The 20,554-nt window shown below is 44.9% G+C and overlaps 2 protein-coding genes across 2 annotated transcripts in view; one reads left to right on the forward strand and one right to left on the reverse strand.

The window, feature by feature from the left end:
- Positions 1-2,483: 2,483 nt before the first annotated feature.
- On the reverse strand, positions 2,484-5,483 carry LOC139673167 (t-SNARE domain-containing protein 1-like). Its single transcript, XM_071558322.1, has 2 exons — positions 4,762-5,483; positions 2,484-3,933 (listed from the first exon to the last, which is right to left on the reverse strand). The coding sequence occupies exons 1-2, from the start codon at positions 5,198-5,200 to the stop codon at positions 3,281-3,283; spliced, it is 1,092 nt and encodes a 363-aa protein (XP_071414423.1). The 5' UTR covers positions 5,201-5,483; the 3' UTR covers positions 2,484-3,280.
- The window catches only part of CDAN1 (codanin 1), a 35,420-nt gene continuing 20,302 nt past the window's right edge, over positions 5,437-20,554 (forward strand). The window contains exons 1-10 of the mRNA XM_071558321.1: positions 5,437-5,614; positions 8,158-8,855; positions 10,419-10,643; positions 15,230-15,423; positions 15,839-15,958; positions 16,811-16,889; positions 17,270-17,390; positions 18,395-18,504; positions 19,195-19,284; positions 20,325-20,400. Coding sequence (XP_071414422.1) covers positions 5,519-5,614; positions 8,158-8,855; positions 10,419-10,643; positions 15,230-15,423; positions 15,839-15,958; positions 16,811-16,889; positions 17,270-17,390; positions 18,395-18,504; positions 19,195-19,284; positions 20,325-20,400 — 1,809 coding nt within the window. The 5' untranslated portion in view covers positions 5,437-5,518. The remainder of the gene's footprint in view (positions 5,615-8,157; positions 8,856-10,418; positions 10,644-15,229; positions 15,424-15,838; positions 15,959-16,810; positions 16,890-17,269; positions 17,391-18,394; positions 18,505-19,194; positions 19,285-20,324; positions 20,401-20,554) is intronic.

Genomic DNA, 20,554 nt, shown 5'->3' on the forward strand with positions numbered 1-20,554 from the left:
GTAGTTTTTTATTCAGTCAGTAGCCACTATAACTGACTTCTTTTGCGGAATCAGGTGTCTGGATGTAGTTGCCAAGGTTTCACAGCCTCTTGAGGAGGCTGTTATCCTCTGTACAATCCACTTAGCTGGCAGATAGCAGAGAAATGAGTGAATGGAAATGGCCACTGAATCTGAGAACCTCAAGGTATGGGGAAACACAGTGATAAGCTACCAGTTACTCTAGTTTCCTCCAAAACCCTTTTATTTCTCTGTCTCGGAAAATTAGGTTAAAGTAGAGTGCAATATCAGAATTTATATTTGTGGTTTATGTGCCTGCAGGTCTTAGTCCTATGCTCTGGAAAATACTGCCCGCTCATCACGCAGCAGAACAAGTTTTTTAGGGAAGTCCAGAATTGGAGAAAATTCCCTGGATCTCTCTCAGTATTACCACTGTTATGCCTTGTATATAAGGCAAATTAAAGTGCGGTCTGCCTTTCATTAAGTTTCATGATGAGGTTGTTAGCTCTTGTCATTTATACACATAGCCTAAACAGCTTCACATGACAGGAAACAAACTGGGAATTCATTCACTCGGTAACAGGCTAAGAAATGATGCTTCATCTTCTGTTAAGAGCAGCCAGAAACTTAGTCATGGCTTTTGGATGGTGTGTGCTTCTGGTGCCCCTAAAAGAACCGTAACTTGATCACAGAAGAGGCATGCAAAGAAATAGCAAACCAGCTGTATTAATTGGAAGATGAAAATAACAAAATTGTGTACTCTGTAGTGGCAAGAGGTAGCTTGGTTTCTTTTCTTGTTTAAAATGGAAGAATGATTTTGATCTGGCTCCAGTATATATTAGCAGTACAGCTGACTGACTGGGAACGAAGCAAGATTGGAACAAAGGGGCTGTGGCAGATTGATGTTGAGGTCTGGTTGTTGTCTGCCCAACTGAAGTGTCTTTCAGCATTGCCTGACTTGTCTTTAATTACACAGGAGCTCCAATCTGTCCATTCTGCTCTTAGGATCTTGCTGCACTTCTCTGTACTTGCACTGTAGCTGCCTCTCATTTAAATCAGTACTTGAACATGAGAAAGCCACGTAGCAGACAAAAGAACTGTGTAGAAATGCTATAGTATGTGACAGTCAAGAATTAACAGCTGCAAAAAGAACTGAAACATCAAAAGACAGGTAAGAACTGTCGCAACCCGGACAAACTCAAACTGCTACCTGGAAGGACCAGGTAAGCTTTAAATCACATTTTGCTAATCCACCTGGAATGCCATGGTAGCATTATTACATCTTTGTCCATGAAAACAAAATACAGAAAACCCTGCTCCAGAGAGTCCATCTGCACTGATGAGGGACCAATAATTCATCAATTTGGAAAGCTTGTAACAACATAGACTCAAAAGTCTGATTTACCAGGATTAGGTCTTTCCCATTCAACCCAGAAATTTATTAATACCTGTCACACACACACAATCTCTTTTTAAGGTAAACCTGAAAAAGAGAACCTTCTCTTCTTCAAAGCATTAATCCCAATTAACAGTGTGTTGTACAGGTATACTTTTTAGTTTTGTGAGGTATTTGTGTATTTTACTCCTTTTATGATCGTAAAAGGAAACACTTGCTAACACCTTGCCTCCCCTGTGTTCACGTTTCAGTCGGCAGCAGTGGTTGGTTTCTGAAGCACAGGTGTGTGAAATTGGCCACCATAAGGGTATAAGGGCAGAAGTGAGGTACTGAAACATAGTTTCATACTGGAAAGTGTTCTGTCAAAGCTGACTGGAAAAATTATATTATATACCTTGCCTTATAAATACATATTCTTATGCTTCTAGAAGGACAATTGAGTTGCCATTCTCTGGGGCAGCTGTATTTGCTAAATTCCTGCAGCAGGAATGCTTGTGCAAAACAGACTGTAAAACTAGAGGCAGCTAGTCATTGCTAAAGGTCAGATTTATCTGTAGAACTTTAATATTGGTGATAAATGCTTAAGGAATCAACCTGCATGATTTTTCAGGTCATTGGACAAAATTGCAGGTAAGAGTGTTTTTGTTTCCCCTCCCATATGGACACCAGACATAAGAACACAGCACCTCAGCTACTTCTGAATTGTGCAAAGCAGTGCAGCTCTAACATATAAGCCTGGCACACATCTTAAGAATAGTGCCAGTGACGATAGTTTTCTCCTATCTAAATGTGAAAAGGAGGTTTTCCTTTCTGATATTAGGATAAAATTACTTCTTATTGCTTGTTTCAGAGCTGACACCAGGTTGCATTTTGCTCCAACTCTTCCTTCATCCTTCTTCTTCCTTGGGTATAGAGTTGAGGGAAAGCAAGTGAAGATGGAAATATCCTAAACTATGCAGGAGTATTTGTTCAGTCTGGAGCGAAGTGAGCCCCCATCTCCTGTAATTTAGCAGTAAATCTAACTTCCATTTCATGTAAAACAATATGGAAACTTTTTTGTTGTGTTTGAAATGCTGCTGTGGTATTGATTCCAGAAAGCTTACAAAATCTGGGAAAGACACAGCCTGCCTATAAATCATATCTCAGAGACAGGTATCACTCATCAATTACTAATTTTTGCTGCATTTCTCTGTTTTAATGACTTGACAAAAAAGATACTACCCTGCTAGTGCAGTAAAACAAAATGCCTCTGAGGAGAAGGTCCATTTGACAAGATGGGAATGAGCAACAGCCAAGTGGAACAATGCTGTATAATTCTGAGGATTACATTCATGGATCAACAGCTTAGTCCTAAACCATTCCTAGAATAAGCAGATATCTCACACTCTTCCTGTGATGCCTTGCCCAGCTCAGCCTTAACAAAAATCCAACAACAACCAAGCAAACACCCCCAACATTATAATCATGAGAAAAAGGAAGTACTTAAAAAAAACCCCTAGTTCTGAGGTTTGTTTAATCAAAGAACTAAGCAACTTGTGTAAGACAACTCCTGGTGGTCAGTAACCATAACGTTACTTTTCTTACCCCACTCTCATGCCTTTTTATTTTTCAAAAGGTGACATGAAACAAAGGATGATACAGACAAAAGTCGTACTCGGATGTTTGGTTTTTTAGGAGAGGAAGAGGATAAAGAAAACAGAAGAAAATTATTTGCCAACTGCAACAGAGTTAACAAACAGAAGGTTAGTAATCAGTGTTTAATGCCACCTAAAGTGAAATGTTTCCCACTGGGAAAAACACGAGAGGCAAGTCCACTTTGCTCCTTCAAAGTCACAGGCCGGAGCAGAACATACAACAGCACCTATTAATTTACATATATTAAAGTTTTTACACATCTGCAAAGCAGAAGTAGGAGCAGCCATTTGGATGTTCTTTCTTAATGGTTCTCAGGGGGGGCCTAGGAAACTCAGAAGGACCTGGTTCTTGTGACATGGAGCTGCAGCTACTGCTTCTGCTGCTGCTTCCAGCCACCTGCACTCTACCTCTGTCCTCAGCAGGGGAGACCTGGGGGGAACCTGGGCTCAGGTACCCAGCTGTGGTCTGAGTAGAGGCAGTGGCATGTGTGGTCGGGCCAGTGTTGTTTTTCACATAGACGTTTTTGATAGCAATAAGTGTATGCGCCATGATGCTGATGCTGTTACTCAGATCTTGCATGCCTTGCTGTAGCAGCCGAAGATTGTGGTTGACACTCTCAAAGCCAGACTGGATCACTTGCATCTGGGTCTGCTGAATCTGGAGTAGATCCTCTTCAGTTATTTCATTTTGGTCTGCCTGGGACCTGCCTTTTGTTTTGGCTTTTACTTTCCCAGAAGAACTACTGTGTGATGTCCCCAGAAAAGGCAGCTGTTCTTGACTACGTGAAACCACCATCATGTCCTCAGAGCTTTCTTCGGGTTCTACCACCTTCACTACTATTTCTTCTTTGAGGTTCATCTTCTCAACACTGGATCGTTGAGATGGACCAGGATTGCCATTAAACCCTAGAGGAGAGGAGGGGAGAGGAAAATCAAAGGAGAGCCAGTGAGAAACTTCATAACCTTGGTGGTCAGTGAAACATGTTCTCATCCACTAAGCACTAACATTAGTCCTTGAAACAAGACTCTCAAACTCACACTACATTATTTCTGATGCTCTTAGAATACACCTTGATAGGTGGGAAGACAACCATAACTATGCATTCACCAGTTAATCGTATATCTGCATACTACAGCTCCCTTACCAGCCCCACCACAGAAGCTGCGCTTTAGATTCCAAGAGACAAAGTTCATTGCAAATTTAGTTCATGCTCTACTGTGCACGCAGTAACCAGTAACAGCATTGCTGAAACTGTGATGGCATGAAATCCCCTGGTATTGGAGGTGATCATTTCAACATGCTAGCGCGATGTCTCTGGCATAGACGAAGTTATGTACTCGCAGCACTTTGCACTGGCCAGAACTGCGTGCTGTCATGGCTTTTTGGCTTTTTCCATTTGCCAGAGTAAGTACAGCAACGGTGAGGATCGGGTGGCCCGGTCTAAGCGCTCGAGGATGGGCGGCACCTGCTAGGAGGGCAGGGGTTTTACTCTTGGGTGCTGTTTTGATGTAGTTTTATGACTTAAAGCACGAAAAGCCTCACAGTTCTGCGTGCTGCATACACGTTCTGCCTCTCCAGGGAGAGGAGGCGGCTCTCCGAGCCCGGTATTTCCACCAGAGGCGGTCCCCGCAGCCCCTGCGCGCTCGCAGCGCGGGCAGCGCCGCCCGCCTGTAGAGCAGAGCGGGGCAGAACGGGGCAGCCACGGGGGCCGCAGGGGTCGCTCCCGCACTCACCCATGTCCCCCATGACGGCGCCAGGCAGCTCCAGCGTGTCGATGCCGCCCACGATGGGCACGGCCCCGGCGGGCAGCAGGGAGCCGCAGGCGCGGCGCGGGCGGCGGGCGGGCGGCAGCTCCTCGGGGGCCAGCAGGAGGCCGAGCGCGGGGGGTCCCGGCGGCCCGCAGCCCTGCGACAGCCGGCACAGCTTGCTGCGGTCGCGGCGCTTCAGGTCCCGCCAGCGCTTCTTCAGGTCCTCCACGTCGCGGGGACAGGCGGCCACCGGGTTCACCTTGTGCCGGATCAGCTCCCACACCTTTCGCTTCTGGCCCGGGGAGGCGCGGCCGGGTCCCGCCGCGAACAGCAGCTGCTCGTGCTTCAGCACCTGTTCGATCAGCACCTCCGTCTCCGCCTCGTTGAAGTTCGCCTTGCGCCGCTTGGGCGAGTCCTCGGCCATCCTCCGCCGCGGGAGCGAGCGGGCGAGGGGGGGCGCCGCTGCCCTTCCCTTCGCCCCGGCCCGGGGGGCCGCCGCCGCCGCCGCCGCCGCCGCTAGGCCGGGCCCCGAGCCCTGCCGGAGAAGCAAATACCGCGCATGAGAGGAAAAGACGCGCACGGACCGGCGCAGGCGCCCCGTGCCCCGCGTGTTGACATGGGGAGGGGGCGCGGCCCCCGCCCGGCGGGAATCCCCGCGCGGCACCGCCCCCGCGGCCGCGGGACACGCCGGGCCCGCCCCCGGCGCGGGCTCTGCGCGTGCTCGGCGGGAGCGGCGCCGGGAATGGCGGCGGTTTTGGAGCTGCTGCTGCGGGAGGAGGTGCCGGTCAGCGCCGTGGTGCGGTGGCTCCGGCACGGCTCCGGACACCGCCCGGCTGAGGTAACGCGCGGTGGGTCTCCCGCTCGCCCTCCCGCAGCGCTCCGGCTCCGGCGGGGCCGGGCCCGCCGCGCCACTCCCCCAGCGCCCGCCGCGGGCCGGGGCCGAGCGGGAAAGTTTGTGCTCCCGGCCCTGGGACCGGCCTGTCCGCGCTGTGTGCGGGGGAAGCCGCGCGGGTCAGCCCCGGGCCTCGGTGAGGGGCCGATCTGCTGCCGCCGCTGGGGCCGACCTCCCGTGGAACGGCGGCGGCTCCGCCCCGGCGCGGACGGGCTCCGGGCAGAGCGGCGGGAAGGCGAGGCCGCCCGCGGGGCGCTCCGCTGAAGCTGCCCGGCGGGTGTGGGAATTCCGCTAAAACACGCAGGGATGAGCCCGCCCGGCGTGAGCGCCGCCCGCGGCGGGAGCGGGACCGGCCCGTGCGGGGCGCGGCGCGGGGAGGGCAAGGGAAGGCAACGCAGGGCAGAGGAGGGCAGCGCAGGGCAGGGGAGGGCAGGGCAGGCACAGCGCGGCGCCCTGGGCTCTCTCCGATGAAACGCGGAGGCAGCGCGGGGTGACGCGTCCCGCGCCGTTATCGGGGAAGGTGGCGGTGAGAGAAGGACGAGGCGGTCTGCAGCCAGGGCTTGGTGGTGGCTCAAGGCAAGCGGCAGCGCGCTTCCCGACTGGATGCTTGGCCCGCCTGGATGTAGAGGAGGATCGTTCCTGGTACTGGGACAGGTGCTTGTTTGGCTGAGTTTTGTAATGGGATATGCCTGCACGATTTGGGTTCCTGCGGAAATAAAATCGTTGTAACCAGAGATGGACTAGGATTGCCTCTATTTCACTGATAGTGTAGAGGAACAAATTGTTTTTAAAGCATTTTCGCGGCATGTTACTTAGTACGAAAATTAAAACTCCCTGTTGTCACCCACCTGAGTTAGTCGGGTGTCATCATCATCCTAAACGTGTGTGGGAAGAATGGACCAGCAGCTTTATGTTGTGTGGTGTTTATTCAGCTGTGGCTTGCAGAAGCAGACCTGGGGAGGTTAAGAAGTTTGAGATGCTGGCAGCTCAGCTAGCGCTGTGTGAGTGAGAGGTGTGGAGGCAGAAAAGTTTGCCCTTGCAAGGGAAGTGCTTGCTGCCTTTTGCTGGTGGGAGCAGCTGGGTTGCTTCAGCATGAGAAAGTAAGAGGGAGGTTTGCAGCTGGCAGCTGCTGACAGGTTGCTGTTACCCAAATATGAAGTTAACTTAGACAGAGAAAGATGAGTGAAAGCAGGTTGTGCTCTGAAAAGCTGGAGAAAGTACCTGACCGTATGCATAGCATAGACCGTAATTATGCCTCTGTGCTAAACCCAGGGGAACACCCAAGGAAATGGTAGGCTACACCTTGCTCTGCTTTCATGGTAGTTTCAGACTGGAGATAGCTTTCTGACGCCTGACGGGGTTTGTCTTCTGACCTGTGATTTTTCACTGAGCATTGACTGCTTGACTTTTTATCCAGGCTGTGTCGGAATCTCACGTTTCTCCAAGAAGCTGAATTGGTCTCATGTTTTCAAATATGAATTTCAGCATGGGTGTTGAGGATTGTGGGAGTCCAGTCATAGGGATGTTTTCACTGCCTCCTTTTATGCAAAAAAACCCCTTCAGAAATAGGGTTTGCTTTTTTAACTTTTCATCTAGTAGAGGTGTGCATATAAATTAACAGGAGTATGTGTGCAATGATTTCAATATTAGTAAGGAATAAGATGCTGTGTATGAGAACTTCTGTTATTGCAAATTTTGCTGAATCCCATTGTGAGGAGACAGAAACCTGGTACAGTGTTAGGAACAAAAGAGTTTTTCCCCAATACAAAACTTTGAACTATGCATGGAACATGAAGTCTTTTTTGTCTAGATCTACCCTTGTAAGAACACCACCGCCTGTTCAGATTTTAAATGTGTCGAGTCAGGGGTGGGTTTTTTGTTTGTTTAAGTTTCTTAAGTATAAACTTCACGTACCTTAAAGTTGCACAGTCTCTGTTTAGATTTCTGTGAGACCTCAAGGGAGCAAAATTATTTAACTGAAACAGAAGAGCAGTTTTGGTCTTGTGTTTGGCACTGCAGGACTCCAAGTGCTTAAACAGTTGTTATAGCACCCCTCTGTGGGAGCAAATGGCTTTTCTAGACAAATAGTTGCAGATTTTAGATGTTTCTATTAGAATCAGCTGCTTTCAGTATTGATATCTTTGAAATGTTGAATTTAGAGGTGCCATTTACTCCAAGTTGTCCCTGCCCATAGCTTCAGTGAGTATTACTGATGTTTCCATGGAACAGTTCCACCGGTTTCCAGTCAGAGACCAAAGTGAATGATTCCATCTGAAAACTTGTGCCAAAATGGCCTGTGTGGAAGCTGCTTTTCAGATCTATAACCAGTGCTGAGGTTGCTTGAGTTTCAGTGACCTGTTTTGACAGGTCAGTTTGGTTTTTATTGTGTATTGAAATCCGACAGTTACTATTTAAATGCATCTAAGTACATGAACAGAAAGAATCAGGTAGTTTGTTTTATATTAATTCTTTGTTCTCTTTTCTTTTAGGAGAACCACATCCATGACAAGCTGGTGTCTCTTGGTTTGCTTCAGAAAGATTTTGTGCCTTTTCTCCTAAATTTTTTAAGGGAGCAGACCAGCCAGATCCTGACTAATGGACCCTCTACTCCTGCTAAAACGCCAAATTCCAAGGCCCATGGGAGCCAAAGGACCGGATCAGAAAGGAGGGCAGGTCATGCAACCAGCAGCCGAGTGCAGCTCTTTTCCCAAAGGACTTCCGTGACCACCTGCGCCACAAATACCAGCTTTTCTCCTACTGCAGCATCCAGCAGTTCCTCTTCCTTTTCTGGATCAAACCTATCTAGCCCTTGTGGTGACTTCCCTAGCATGTCCAGCAGCAGCCCGAGCTTTGGGTGCAGTCCTGTGTTGCACCATGGGGAGAGGCGGTCCTCTCAGAGGGCCAACCTGGGGAGCTTCTTCACAGCCACGCCTGAAGCTCTGCCAGTGAGACGAGGCCGGAGGAGAGGCAACAGTTCAGTCAGTGCCTCTGGCCGGCAGGTAGCTCGGGATCTGGGACGTTCCCTTGCTGAAGAGGAAGATGGAAAGAACAACAATGTATCGTGGAGCAGCGGGAGAAGAAAGCGGAGTGAAGTACCTCTTGATTCTGCCAGATCCCCACCCAGCCAGCTAAACCTTAGCAACTTGGAGGAGTTTCCGCCAATGGGTGCTGCATCTGGCTGGACAAAGTAAGAGCAAATCTGCCTCTCTGTCTCACTTGGATTGTGCTGCAGGTTACTGTTTGTTGACTGGCTCATCCTGTTGTACGTGTCTAGATACAGAACCTACTGTAACACACAATACCTGGCTCCTTGGTCAGAACTGCTTTGTTGTGGTTGCCGTGTAGGGAGGGGAGTATTCCTTCACCCTGTAGCCGGGTTTCCGCCCTTTGAACTCACACAAGACACCTGTTTAGCCTCTCAGATGTGATGCTGCCTGCAGCTTGCTGGTGCACAGTCCAGCTGATACAAAGCTGAGCACATCTTTGTTCTTGCAAGTCCATGTTATCTTGGCTCTGCACATTTCTCATTTAACACAATAGCAGTTGTTAAGGAAGAGCAGTCCTAGAAGGCTTTTCAGCTCTACTGGTGCTAGCAAAAAAAGCTTTGGATTGACTTCTGTGGCTTCTGGTAGCAGATGTTAGTGTGCAGCTTCGTTTGTGCTGTGTGATCATGGACAAAATAGCTAGCTGTATTCTTGGTCTGCTGCTAACCCTGATCACCTTGGTGACTTTGGCTTAGCAGCTGGGCAGCTGTTTGTGTGTGGTTGCCTCAATCCTTTTATCTTTCTCTTTTACTCTTTAAAATCCTCTTTACCAAATATGAGGCTTTCGTGTCAGCCTGTTTACTCCATATGTCAGCCACTGATCTCTGAAAGTGGGACTTTCTAGTTGGACATACCAAGTTCCAGCTGAAAATTATTAGATGTGTGAGTGTGTACAGCACATCCAGATGCTGAGTCCGGATGGTGCTCTAGATGATGCTTTAATCGAGGGAGATAAGGTGTGCTTCCAGTATAGACAGCAAGTCTCTCTTCCTCAATTGCATTATGCTCTGCTAGGAAAAAGGAGGAAGGAGGTCATGGAGTGTTTGGAAGTCAGTGCTACATCGATTTTGAGAACACTGTAGCAACTAATATGTAGCAACCAGCAATTCTTTAAAGTGTAGTGATTTATGTTTCTGTATCTCGTTTGGGGTTTTTTAGTGTTTTTTTTCTACTTTACAGAGCGTCTTCCTGAAGGCCAAATATAAGTAGTTTATGCAGGAAGAATATGTTTCCCTAAACTTAAAGGTCCTATTTTAACTTCAGAGCCTGAACTCTTACACAGATAGAGATAGCAATGGCAGCTTGATTGGTTTTGGTTTGGTTTTTTGGTGTTTTTTATTCATGTTCACTAATTCACCATCAGTTTCTTGCTGAAATGGGGCATATCCTGCCTTCTCAAATTGGAAATGTTTGGTAGGGTTGTGTGCACTGTGTTACCTGTTAGGTGGGCTGATGTTTGATAATTAATTTTGCAGCAGGGTCAGCAAGCTGTTTTTGGCAATCTGTAGCTTCATGACTTTTTATTCAGTGACCAGAATAAAACAAATAGCTATATGTACAGTTTAGAAATTCAATATCCTGACTCCATATCTGTTTTATTTTAGCATTAGATTCTTCCGGAAGAGTTGCATGCATATCTGTCTCTAGACATAATTTTTTATGTTCTTTATCTTGATTTTAGTGGCCTTGCTTCTCATTTTTTTCAGCAAAAGCAAACCATCGAGGCGAATCAACCCAACTCCTGTAAGTGATGAGCGCCCACTCTCAAAACCAAAGACATGCTTCACTTCTACTCCTGTCAGCCAGGCTCCAGCTGCTCGGTTGTCATCTGGGTCAAGCCTTGAGGCCTTTTCTACTGTCCGGGAAGGACACCCTACATCTGTGATAAGCAACAGCCTTCAAGAGGAGAGGGAGATGCTGAAGAAAGAACGGTACAGTCTGAGCAGGGAGAGGCTTGTATTGATTCCTGGTTTCCTTGTGTCCTGGTTCTGGCCAGGATAGGGTTAATTTTGGCAGTAGCCAGGAGGGGGCATGGCTAGGACCCAGAGGTTATTCTATACCACCTCATGTAATTTTCTGGGGCCTGGGAAAAGACTGTCTTCTAGATCAGCATAGTGGGGAGCAGTCAGGTGCTCTCTGTTGTCAAGGGGTTTCCATGTGAATCGTTTGCCTCTTGTACCCTCTGTCATTAGTATTGTTGCTGTTACTGTTCATTTTCTCATGTCATTGCTGTTTCCAGTAAATTTTTCTTATCTCAACCCATGAGTTTTACCTTTTGTGCCTTCAGTCCTCCCCTCCATCCTGCCACGGGAGCAAGGGAGAGCAAGTGAGCAGCATGTGGTTTGAAGAGTCTGAGCAGCACATGGTTTGGAGAGTCTTAGTGGGAGCACTAAATTGGGGAGTACCATTTGTAAACCACAACAGCATTATTTGGTGCCCAATGTGAGGCACAAAGTGTTGAGATAAAAACAGATCTGCCCAGAGTGGATTGGAAACAAATTTGACCTAAACCACTGGGCACAGTGTTGCTCAGTCTGCTCACATTGTTGTGGTACCTTACCCTGTATATGTTTCTGTATATGCCCATCAGGATGCTCTTTCAGAGCAGGGAGAGGAATCAGGATTGCTTTGTTGATGTACTGTGGGATATCATGTTATGACATGATAACCTCAAGGGCATTGAGGGTCATTTGGAATGTATATTCAGTGTTGTTGTTCTCCTACCCTTTCCTTGGGTGCTACCTCTGGAAGTCTTAATAATGGTACCCAGTCTTTGGGGAAAACAGGTTAGGATGATTGTCTCCAGCTTTTCACCCCTTTTTCTCCTTCAGGCCTGTTACAACCACTTTTGAGAATTTTGAATCCCTTTTGGACGTTAAGGAAAATATATTCTTGTACTATGTCTGCTCTGTCCCTTCAGTAAGGTCTGCACCATGTTTAGAGTCAGTACGGTCAACACCATGTCTAGAGTCAAGACAGGACAAGATGTGAAACATGTGCTCTACACTGCAGGGCCAACTGGTAATGCAGAGATAACTTTAGCTGGGTTGTTGAGTTGTGACAAGACATCACTGCTCAGGTGGAGAAGCTGACTGTGAAAGTCTGTCATGTAGATGCCCATGTACCCAAGAGTTGGCCTACTGAAGAACATCAAAACAACGGACAGGTGGATCGAGCTGCCAGGATTAAAGTGTCTCAGGCGGACCTAGACTGGCAACATAAGGGTGAATTATTTCTTGCTCAGTAGGCCTGTGACACCTCAAGTCATCAAGGAAGAGATGCAAGGAAGTGATTGAAGGGTGGACTCAAGTCATCAAGGAAGTGATTGAAAGGTGGACTTAAGCATGGACACTATCTCCCAGGTTATCCATAATTGAAACATGCACTGCAGTCAATCAGGCCAAGCGGGTAAAGCCCTTGTGGTGTGGAGGATGATGGTTGAAATACAAACATGGGGAGGCCTGGCATTTTGATTGTATCACACTCCTGCAAATCCATTAAGGCAAGCGCTACCTGCTGACAATGGTAGAAACAACCACTGAATGGTTAGGGACACAGCCTGTGCTCCATGCCACAGCCACGAGACCACCTTGGGCCTTGAAAAACAAGTCCTGTGATGCCGTGACACCCCAGAGAGAACTGAGCCGGACAATGGGACTCATTTCAAAAAGAACCTCATAAACACTTGGGCTAGAGAGCATGGTATCAAGTGAGTATATTATATTTCCCATCCTGCACCAGCCTCTGCGAACACTGAACTGTACGATGTACTGTTAAAAACCACATTGCAAGCAGTGGGTGGTGGCACCTTCAAACGTTGGGATCTACATTTAGCAAGGGCCAACTGGTTAGTTAACACCAGAGGTTCCACTAATCAAGCTGGCCCAGCCCAATCAAAACCTCCACGTACTGTAGAAGGGGATAAAGTCCCCATAGTGCATATGAGGAATATGTTAAAGAAGACAATTTGGATTAGTCCTGCCTCAAGCAAAGACAAGCCTATCCATGGGATTGTTTCTGCTCAGAGAGCTGGATGCACTTGGTAATGCAGAGGGATGGGGAAACACAATGTATACCTCTGGGATTTTAATTTTGGGGTGAGAACAGTCTGTAATGCTGGATTATATAATATTGGTTGCTGAATGACAGTGCCACTGCATGCCATAACTACCATGGACAATGAGTATGGACTGCTGCAGCCACACCAGTCATGAGCTCCTTATGCAGTGTGGAGCCACCTGACACCAGCTCTCTTGCCCTGGAAGACGTCTGGGATAGATAGAACCCACAGTCATGGACTAAATGAACTTAACAGATGTCTTGGAGGGACACCCATTGACTATGGAAATGATATTCATGGTTGTGTATATATGTATATAGCTGGAAGGTTTAGGAGTTGGGCATGATGTAGATGGTGCCAGATAAGGAGTGGACGATGTCCTGTTTCTGACCAGGATAGGGTTAATTTTTGCAGTAGCTAGGAGGGGACATGGCTAGACCCAAATGTTATTCTGTACCCCTTCACATAATTTTCTGGGGCCTGGGAAAGGTCTCTCTTTTGGGTTGGCATAGTGTGGCAGAGGGAGTGGTCAGGTATTCTCTACTGTCAGAGGCTCTCTGTGTGAATCATTCACCTCTTGTACCCTCTGTCATTAGTATTGTTGCTATTACTGTTCATTTTCTCATGTCATTGCTGTTTCCAGTAAATATTTCTCAGCCCATGATCTTTACCTTTTGTGCCTTCAATTCTCTTCTCCACCCTGTGGTCTGCAGAAACGAGAGGGAGTGGCAAGGGGAGCAAGTGAGCGGTGAGAGTCTCAGTGGGAGCACTGAACTGGGGAGTATCATTCCTAAACCGAACACCTCGTCTTAAGGTGGTACTGATATCGAAGTGAAAATGACCAGAATAATAATCAAAACATATATCGGTGGCCTTAAACTATAAAATGTGTAAAGCCAAGTGTGATTCTGCTATCAGAGTAGCACATTAATGCTGCTAGCTCATGCTTGTTATTTTAGAGGTGTGCTGGCTGTGGAACATTGACCCTCACTTCAGAAGTTGAGTCAGTCCTCCGTGCTTTTATGAGATTTCTTCTTCATGGGCTTGCATGCATGACTATCTCCTGTGCAGCTTTCCTTGAATTGCACAGGTGAAGCATGTGGGTTTGAGCTGATGTAATTAGGCTGTGTTTGAAGACTGCACCAAGACATATTGGTTTGAAGAAAATTACTTAACTATGCAAATATAGTGCAAGTGTTAATGATTTTTTTAGGTAGGCAGACTAGCAGAAGCTTACAGTCAGACAAAACAGGATAGGGGTAGCTTGAGATTCTGTTTTAAAGTTCCTACTGCAGTGATCTGTCAAAAATTATTTGCGGTGATGTGCACTCTAGCTTCTTATTTTGTCTCTGCTGTTCAGTTAGTGTGTGACACTCATCAGCTGTAAAATGATACCACTGTTAGTATGTGAAGATTTATACTTCAGGAAAAAAGCAAAGCACAGTAGTAGAGAAACTATTGTTTAAAATTGCTGACAGAACTGTTGCTTGCTTGTAAGTTTTGTTCTTGTGAAACTCCTCAGGACACATGGGTGTAATTTTTTCCTGCTAAGCCTTGCAGTTCACTTCAGTGGGTCCAGAACTGGCTGAAACATATCCAGTAGAGACTAATGAATTACTATTTGTACTGGACCTGCAGGCAGAAATGTTTCCATCTTCCTCACAGCCTTTAAAGTGACTTAAAGATTTTACGTTTTACACAGTATGGTAAGACATAGTGTGATGTTCCAAGTATAAATGTTTCACTGGAATCTTTAACAGTCCTTTGGTATTGCTGTTACTGGCTTGTTTCCTGTTTCTCATATGTCTTATGTATACCACTGGTACTGCATTTTGTATGACATCTAAGGTATAGTTTTTACAATGTCTGTATATTTAACTGAGTGATCATTGTTGATTTGGAATCCAGCAATTAAAGCAGTTTGTTCCTTCTGTTGTTTAACTTGTCGATATGTGATTTCATTAGTTGTTGCATTGCCTTTCCACTTAGTCATGTTGGGTCTTCTCAGGTGTTGCTAACTTACAAATATATCTGAATATATGGATGTGAACTTCATTTTCATAGATTTTGTAAAATACCTAGTTGTCAGTAATTGTACATGTGAAAAAAATTTCAGGACTTGGTCTCTTACAGATTTCTTGTCCTTCATTTCAGATGAGAAGCAGTAACATAGATTAGTTGGTTAATTTGGTCAAAGTGCCACACTATTTTAACAGAGTTGGAATTTGAATGTGATTCTTTAGTCTTGGTTGCTAACCTCAAGATCTTTTCTCACAAAGAGAAAGATGACTTAAATTAGTATCATGGTAAAAGCTGCATTAGGCAGTGTAAGTGACATGGTTAGTTATTGCAGGATTTCCTTCATGCTACACTGCAAGAGAGAAAGACCTCTTGTGGCTGCATGACTGTTGTGAATCATCGTCAGTCACATGGTATGTTGCTGCTCTTGAATTTCAGATGCAAATTGCTGCACCAGGCATCTTCTCCTGCAGGGATGTCTTTTGATCCTGGTACTCCAACTAAGCCTAGCTATGCTCGCAGTGCTAGTCTGCCTGCTGAAAGCCATCTGGTGACCTGTGCAAACCCTACTAAGGTTTCCTGCAAGAAACAGTTGGAGTGTCTGGCTCAGCTCTATTCATCGTGTATAGCAGGTGAGACTCAGGAGATGTGAGACTGACCTTTCTTTGAGCTTTGAACTTGCATGTGTGTTGTGAGAGGGAGGTAGATGAGAAGTGGAAGTTGTGGAATAGTTACAGCGTACAAAAAAAATCTGGAAAAATAAACTAAGCCAACACAATTATTGAAATAAATAAATACTAGGTAAAAGTTTAGGGAAGGAGGTGAACTTGATGCAGTACTCTGAGCTGCAGTGCACTGAAATTATATGGTCTGAAACTAGACTATGCCCTAACACATCTTTCCCATATTGATTTTTATTGTGGCTGTGTGTGGGGAGGGAGTTTTTGGTGACTACCAGAGAACAGGAATCTATCTTTTTACCTTTGTGAATTAAAGAAGGACAGTATTGAATAATGCACTTTTAACATCTCATTTACTCTCTTCCAGAAAACCTGGTACCAAGTATTTTTCTGGAGCTGTTTTTTGTTCTGCAATTATTGACATCGAAAGGCACTTCTACTGCAGAAGATGGGGATAGTGACCCTGAAGTCAGTGAAAGTCATAGAGGTAAACAATAATATTGAGGAGAAAGACTATTACTTCTATGGAATGATAATGCATTATAGACTAGCTTGGACAGTTAGTCTTAAATGATGTAAAAATGCTTTATTACCACTGTGGGACTCATCTGAGATGCTGACAAGTCATGCATGTATGGGAAGTGCTTTGCAGTATGAGTGGGCTTGTTAGGTCCTGTTTGAATCTAGTTCCCTGCAATTCTCTGAGATATACTGTAGCTATTTGCTAATGCTGACTTTTAGAGAAAAGGACAGATATGGTAAAGTCCCTTTTTCATTGGTCCTTCCAGTTCAAAAGTGCTATTGATCTACTCTGTCTTTCTTAAGGTTGGGATGTGAGTGCATGGGATCCAGCCATGTAGATGTGTAATTCTTGCATTTGTTTTTTGGCAAATTCAGACTTAAGCTTGGTGCTTTGATATGGACATTAAAACCAAAAGAGTGGCTTAAAGATGAAACACACCACACTCTCCCCCACCCCAGATGCCCCAGTTTGATTGACTTTTCACTTATTCTTAGAGCTGAGATTAGGAACGTGAAATGTCTAGCTACAAGAACAGCAGCTTATGACCAGTTGTAGCTGGTCTACTTTTTTTACCTAGATCTGCTTCCTGTTGGCCAGAACATTGAGAAGGAATCTTTTCTTTCCCATACAGCATGAAATAATTCAATTACCTGTAGTGTAGGAAGAACAGGCAATGGAAACTTCTGTAAACTGCATAGGAATCTGGAAGACTAATTTTGGTTATGGCAGTTCCTACTTTCCTTAAAAGCTTTGTTGGTATTTTGATTTATAAATAGTGATAGGTGCTGTTGTCTCATGTTTCTTTTTTTCTCTTAGAAGTGCCAGGGCGGCAGCATTTCCAAAGTGTGCACAACTGTGTTTATTTTGCTGTTCAAGTCTTGGATTATCAATATGAGTGAGTTGAATTTTTTTTCCTCTGCTTGTGCCTGCAGTTGTGTGGGATTAAGCAAGTGTGCTTGGGTTTTAGAGTTTTACCGCTTACAGGCACAGAGTTGTTAATTTTCCCTCAAAACATACAACTTGGATTTGGGTGTATGTGCGTTTTTCTTGCACTGATCTGTCCACTGACCTTTGCTGTAATATGCAGGAACAGGAAAGTCATGGGAGTGATAACAAATGGTCCTTCCTACAGATACCTGTAGGATTTTATGCTGGATACCTGTGGCTTAGAACTCTTTACTTGTCAGCCTCATAAAACATGAGCATAAGCATTTCTTTAGGTCTGATCATGTCTCTTTTCTGTCTGTCTGAGTTTTATCCCTGTTGTCTTGGCAGAATTATTTCCCATTTGGAAAAGGGGATGCTGAAACTTTTGGCTGAAAATGAACGAATTGCATCTTTTTCTCCCACCTTGCACAACAGGCTCAGGCAAGCTTATGAAAACAGCACAGCCAAGGTAAAAATTGGTGGACCTCAAATGACATTTCTTCAAATTGTTGCTCTTTTATTTGCAATGGCTTTGATGTTAAATCTCATTACTTCTACTTCAGGTATCTTGTCATGTTGTCTCTGGCAGCTATGTAAAAGCTACTTCTTTTTCTTGTCAGCAGGGTCAGTGAATTGCTAGGTCCAGTGATTGTTAGCTGTGAGTCACTGCTGGCTATCCTTGTATTGTGCTCTGGGCCCTGATCTCAGCCAGACACTTTGATAGGGTCAAGTTTTGCATTTGAGAGTCTCATCTAATAAGCATGCATCCCAGGAGATGCTGGATCAGAAGGTAGTTTTGGAGAAGTGGATTTTTTCATAGATATAGACTCTTTTTAGGCAAATGAAATTTCAGAGGAGGCAGTACAGATTGTGAAAACTGGTTTCCTCATGTAATCATCTGGGTTAGGGAACTAAAGCTGGATGGTAGGAATGTATTTTATATCTCATTTCATGCATCTTTTAAAAATTGAAATTACTCTTGGCAAAAAAAGTACAGTGTATGTTCTGAGACTAGGATATGTCAATAACTGAGCTTTCAAGTTGTTAAAGTTGTAAATAAAAGTTTCTTGTTGCTTGAAGACATAGACTTTTTGAATTGGAGAAAGAGTAACAATACAGGAATTGCCACCCACTATCCTGCATTTTCTGCAGCCAAATATTGAAGGTACATTTTGACTGTTTGCAGATCATTCTTTCCACACTGTATCAATACTGGTTGCAATCTGTTCAGCAGAGACTTAGAGACATGAGATGTTTTCTCTCATAATGTTGAGTGATTCTGCCTCTAATGAAATGTAAGTTGTAAAACTGTTAGTGTTTACTAGTAGTTAGCAATTAGGAAGTAGCTAGTGTCTGAACAGCTTGGCTAGTGGTACTTGGGTTCCTCTTCATGCCTTTTCTCTGCTTTTGTCTGAGTCTCAGATTGTTTTGAGATTCTCATTAGTCTAATGGTTGTCTTTGTGTTTTTAACAGGTGTCTGTCCTGTTGCCATGCTCTGTACAGTCTGTTTCTTTTCAGCCAGAAACTGATAATCGCTCCAACTTTCCCAGTGATAGAGCATTTCACATATTTAAGAAACAAAGGTAAGTTTCTTCTGTTGTTACTGTATGGTTCACAGGGTATAACCTTTGCATGATTGTGAGCAAAAGATATTAATAATGTTTCATGTATGCTACATGCTATAGAAAAAAGTCTTGAAATTTTCACTCTAATTAAAAGAAACAAAAAAGTCTTTTTCCATATTAACTGCAGGAGCTAAATGCATAATGTCTTTAGAGAAAAACAGCCTAATTCTTCAGGAGTTATTGAGACTTCTGTTAATGCCAGTACAGTGTGTCACCCTCCTGGATTGCTTCTGCATATAGATCTGGTATGCTTTTATTCTCCCTGACACCCCTCTCTGTGCTTGCAGCTACAGGGTGAGGGCAGAATGACAAGTTGTCTCCTTTTTTCTCTTGTCATAGCGATTATTTCATGTGGCTAATTTTTTTCCTGCCTCTCAGTCTTCAGTATGTCTGTCTGGTAATGGGTGTTTTGGTCATTCCATCAGAGCTTGGGCATAACAAGCTTAAGCACTTGCTTGTCAGACATGGAAAATGGAAACTCACTCAAGTACTGCTAGCATTAATGAGTGCTGCAAAGGCTTAGAGACTTGAGTTATTTAATCTGAGGTAGATTCTTGCTGGGAAACTTTGGAGCAGTTGAATATTCAATCTTGTAAATACAAATTTTGAAGAGTGGGCTTTCATTCCCTTAAATATCTTGATTCACAGAGATATATTTTATGAACTTCTGCGTGAATGGGAGGACAATCATGAGAAAACTGGCTGGGACTTTGAAAGAGTTCTGGGCAGTAAGATCAGGTAGGAGTCTCCTGCAGCTTGAGGTCTCTCTTTAATGTAGCTGACTTGCTGGTGCAGCATACTAGACTTGCCATTCTTAGCTCCATGTTCTCCCTGGTCTTCTGCACTAATCTGTAGGGAGCTGTGCTGCTTGGAATATACTACCCATGTAAATTTGCATCTAGATTTCAAAGTATCAGCTGTTACCTTAAAGAAGCAAGCATAAGTGGCAAAGGCCTAATTTGGTCAGTGTTGATGTCACTCTCTCCCTGTTCATAATTACAGAAAGAGCTACCAGTATACTGTGGCCTGAACACTGTTATTGTATACACTTGTGTGTGCATTTCATGTTTCTGATGTCTGACACTACTTAAGTGTGGGGAGGTGTGTTATATGTTCAGCTGTTAGCTCTTCTGATTGTTCCAGAGGATTGTAATGTATTGTCTCTGAAAACAAGACAGCTGCGTACTTTCTATGGAAAGCAGACTGTTAAATTCATTTATTGCTTTATCAAAATAGAGTGTATATATGAAGAAACTACTATGGTTTTGAAAGCAGTTGCCTTGTGGCTTTCTGTGTTAGTTTCAGCCACCAGCCTAGTCAAGTTACATGTATGTAGGTGGCTTTTCACCACAGGAGCAAAACAAGGCTGAGGCCTAAACTGAGGAATTTTCCCTCTCTTGGGGCATCAGAAGTAGCACTATTGCTATTTTCTTACTTCTGCATGTGTGAACTCTGAACTCACTCTGCTGCATAGGGAGGAGTGGGAGGTGAATGAGTTCCTTCTTCTTCCCAAGTAACAGCATTATTTCAGGAAAGGAAGAGATTGTTTTTATCTTTAGAGTTACTCTGCAGGTGCTCAGGGAGAATATTGGTTTCCACGTCAGCAGCAGATGGAGCTCAGTTCTTGGGAAGCTTAGTTATAAATACGTTGCTTTTTGCAACAGCCTTTGGAGATTCCTTAAAAGCAGTTTTTTATGCTTTTGGTATGGTTTGGGGTTAGAACACTGGTTTTTGTACTGCTCAGTTCCAGTTAGAATTTATAATCTTTTCCTTCACAGGGCCATGATGGCTCACCTGTCTGCAACCTGCAACCACAGCCATTTTGCGAGGCTCTTTCAGAAACAGCTTATCCAGGTAAATGACTTAAGTTTTTTTAATGAATGTATATGTCAAAGCTGATTTGATCCTTCCTCAGCCCGAGAAAACAAACCATCTTTTGCAAATTTCTTTGAGATTTTCCTATTGAAACTTTCCTTTGGGAGAGACAAGTCTTTAGGATGGGAATTTC

The sequence above is a fragment of the Pithys albifrons genome, chromosome 6 (assembly GCF_047495875.1).
Source record: "Pithys albifrons albifrons isolate INPA30051 chromosome 6, PitAlb_v1, whole genome shotgun sequence".
Lineage (NCBI taxonomy): Eukaryota > Metazoa > Chordata > Aves > Passeriformes > Thamnophilidae > Pithys > Pithys albifrons.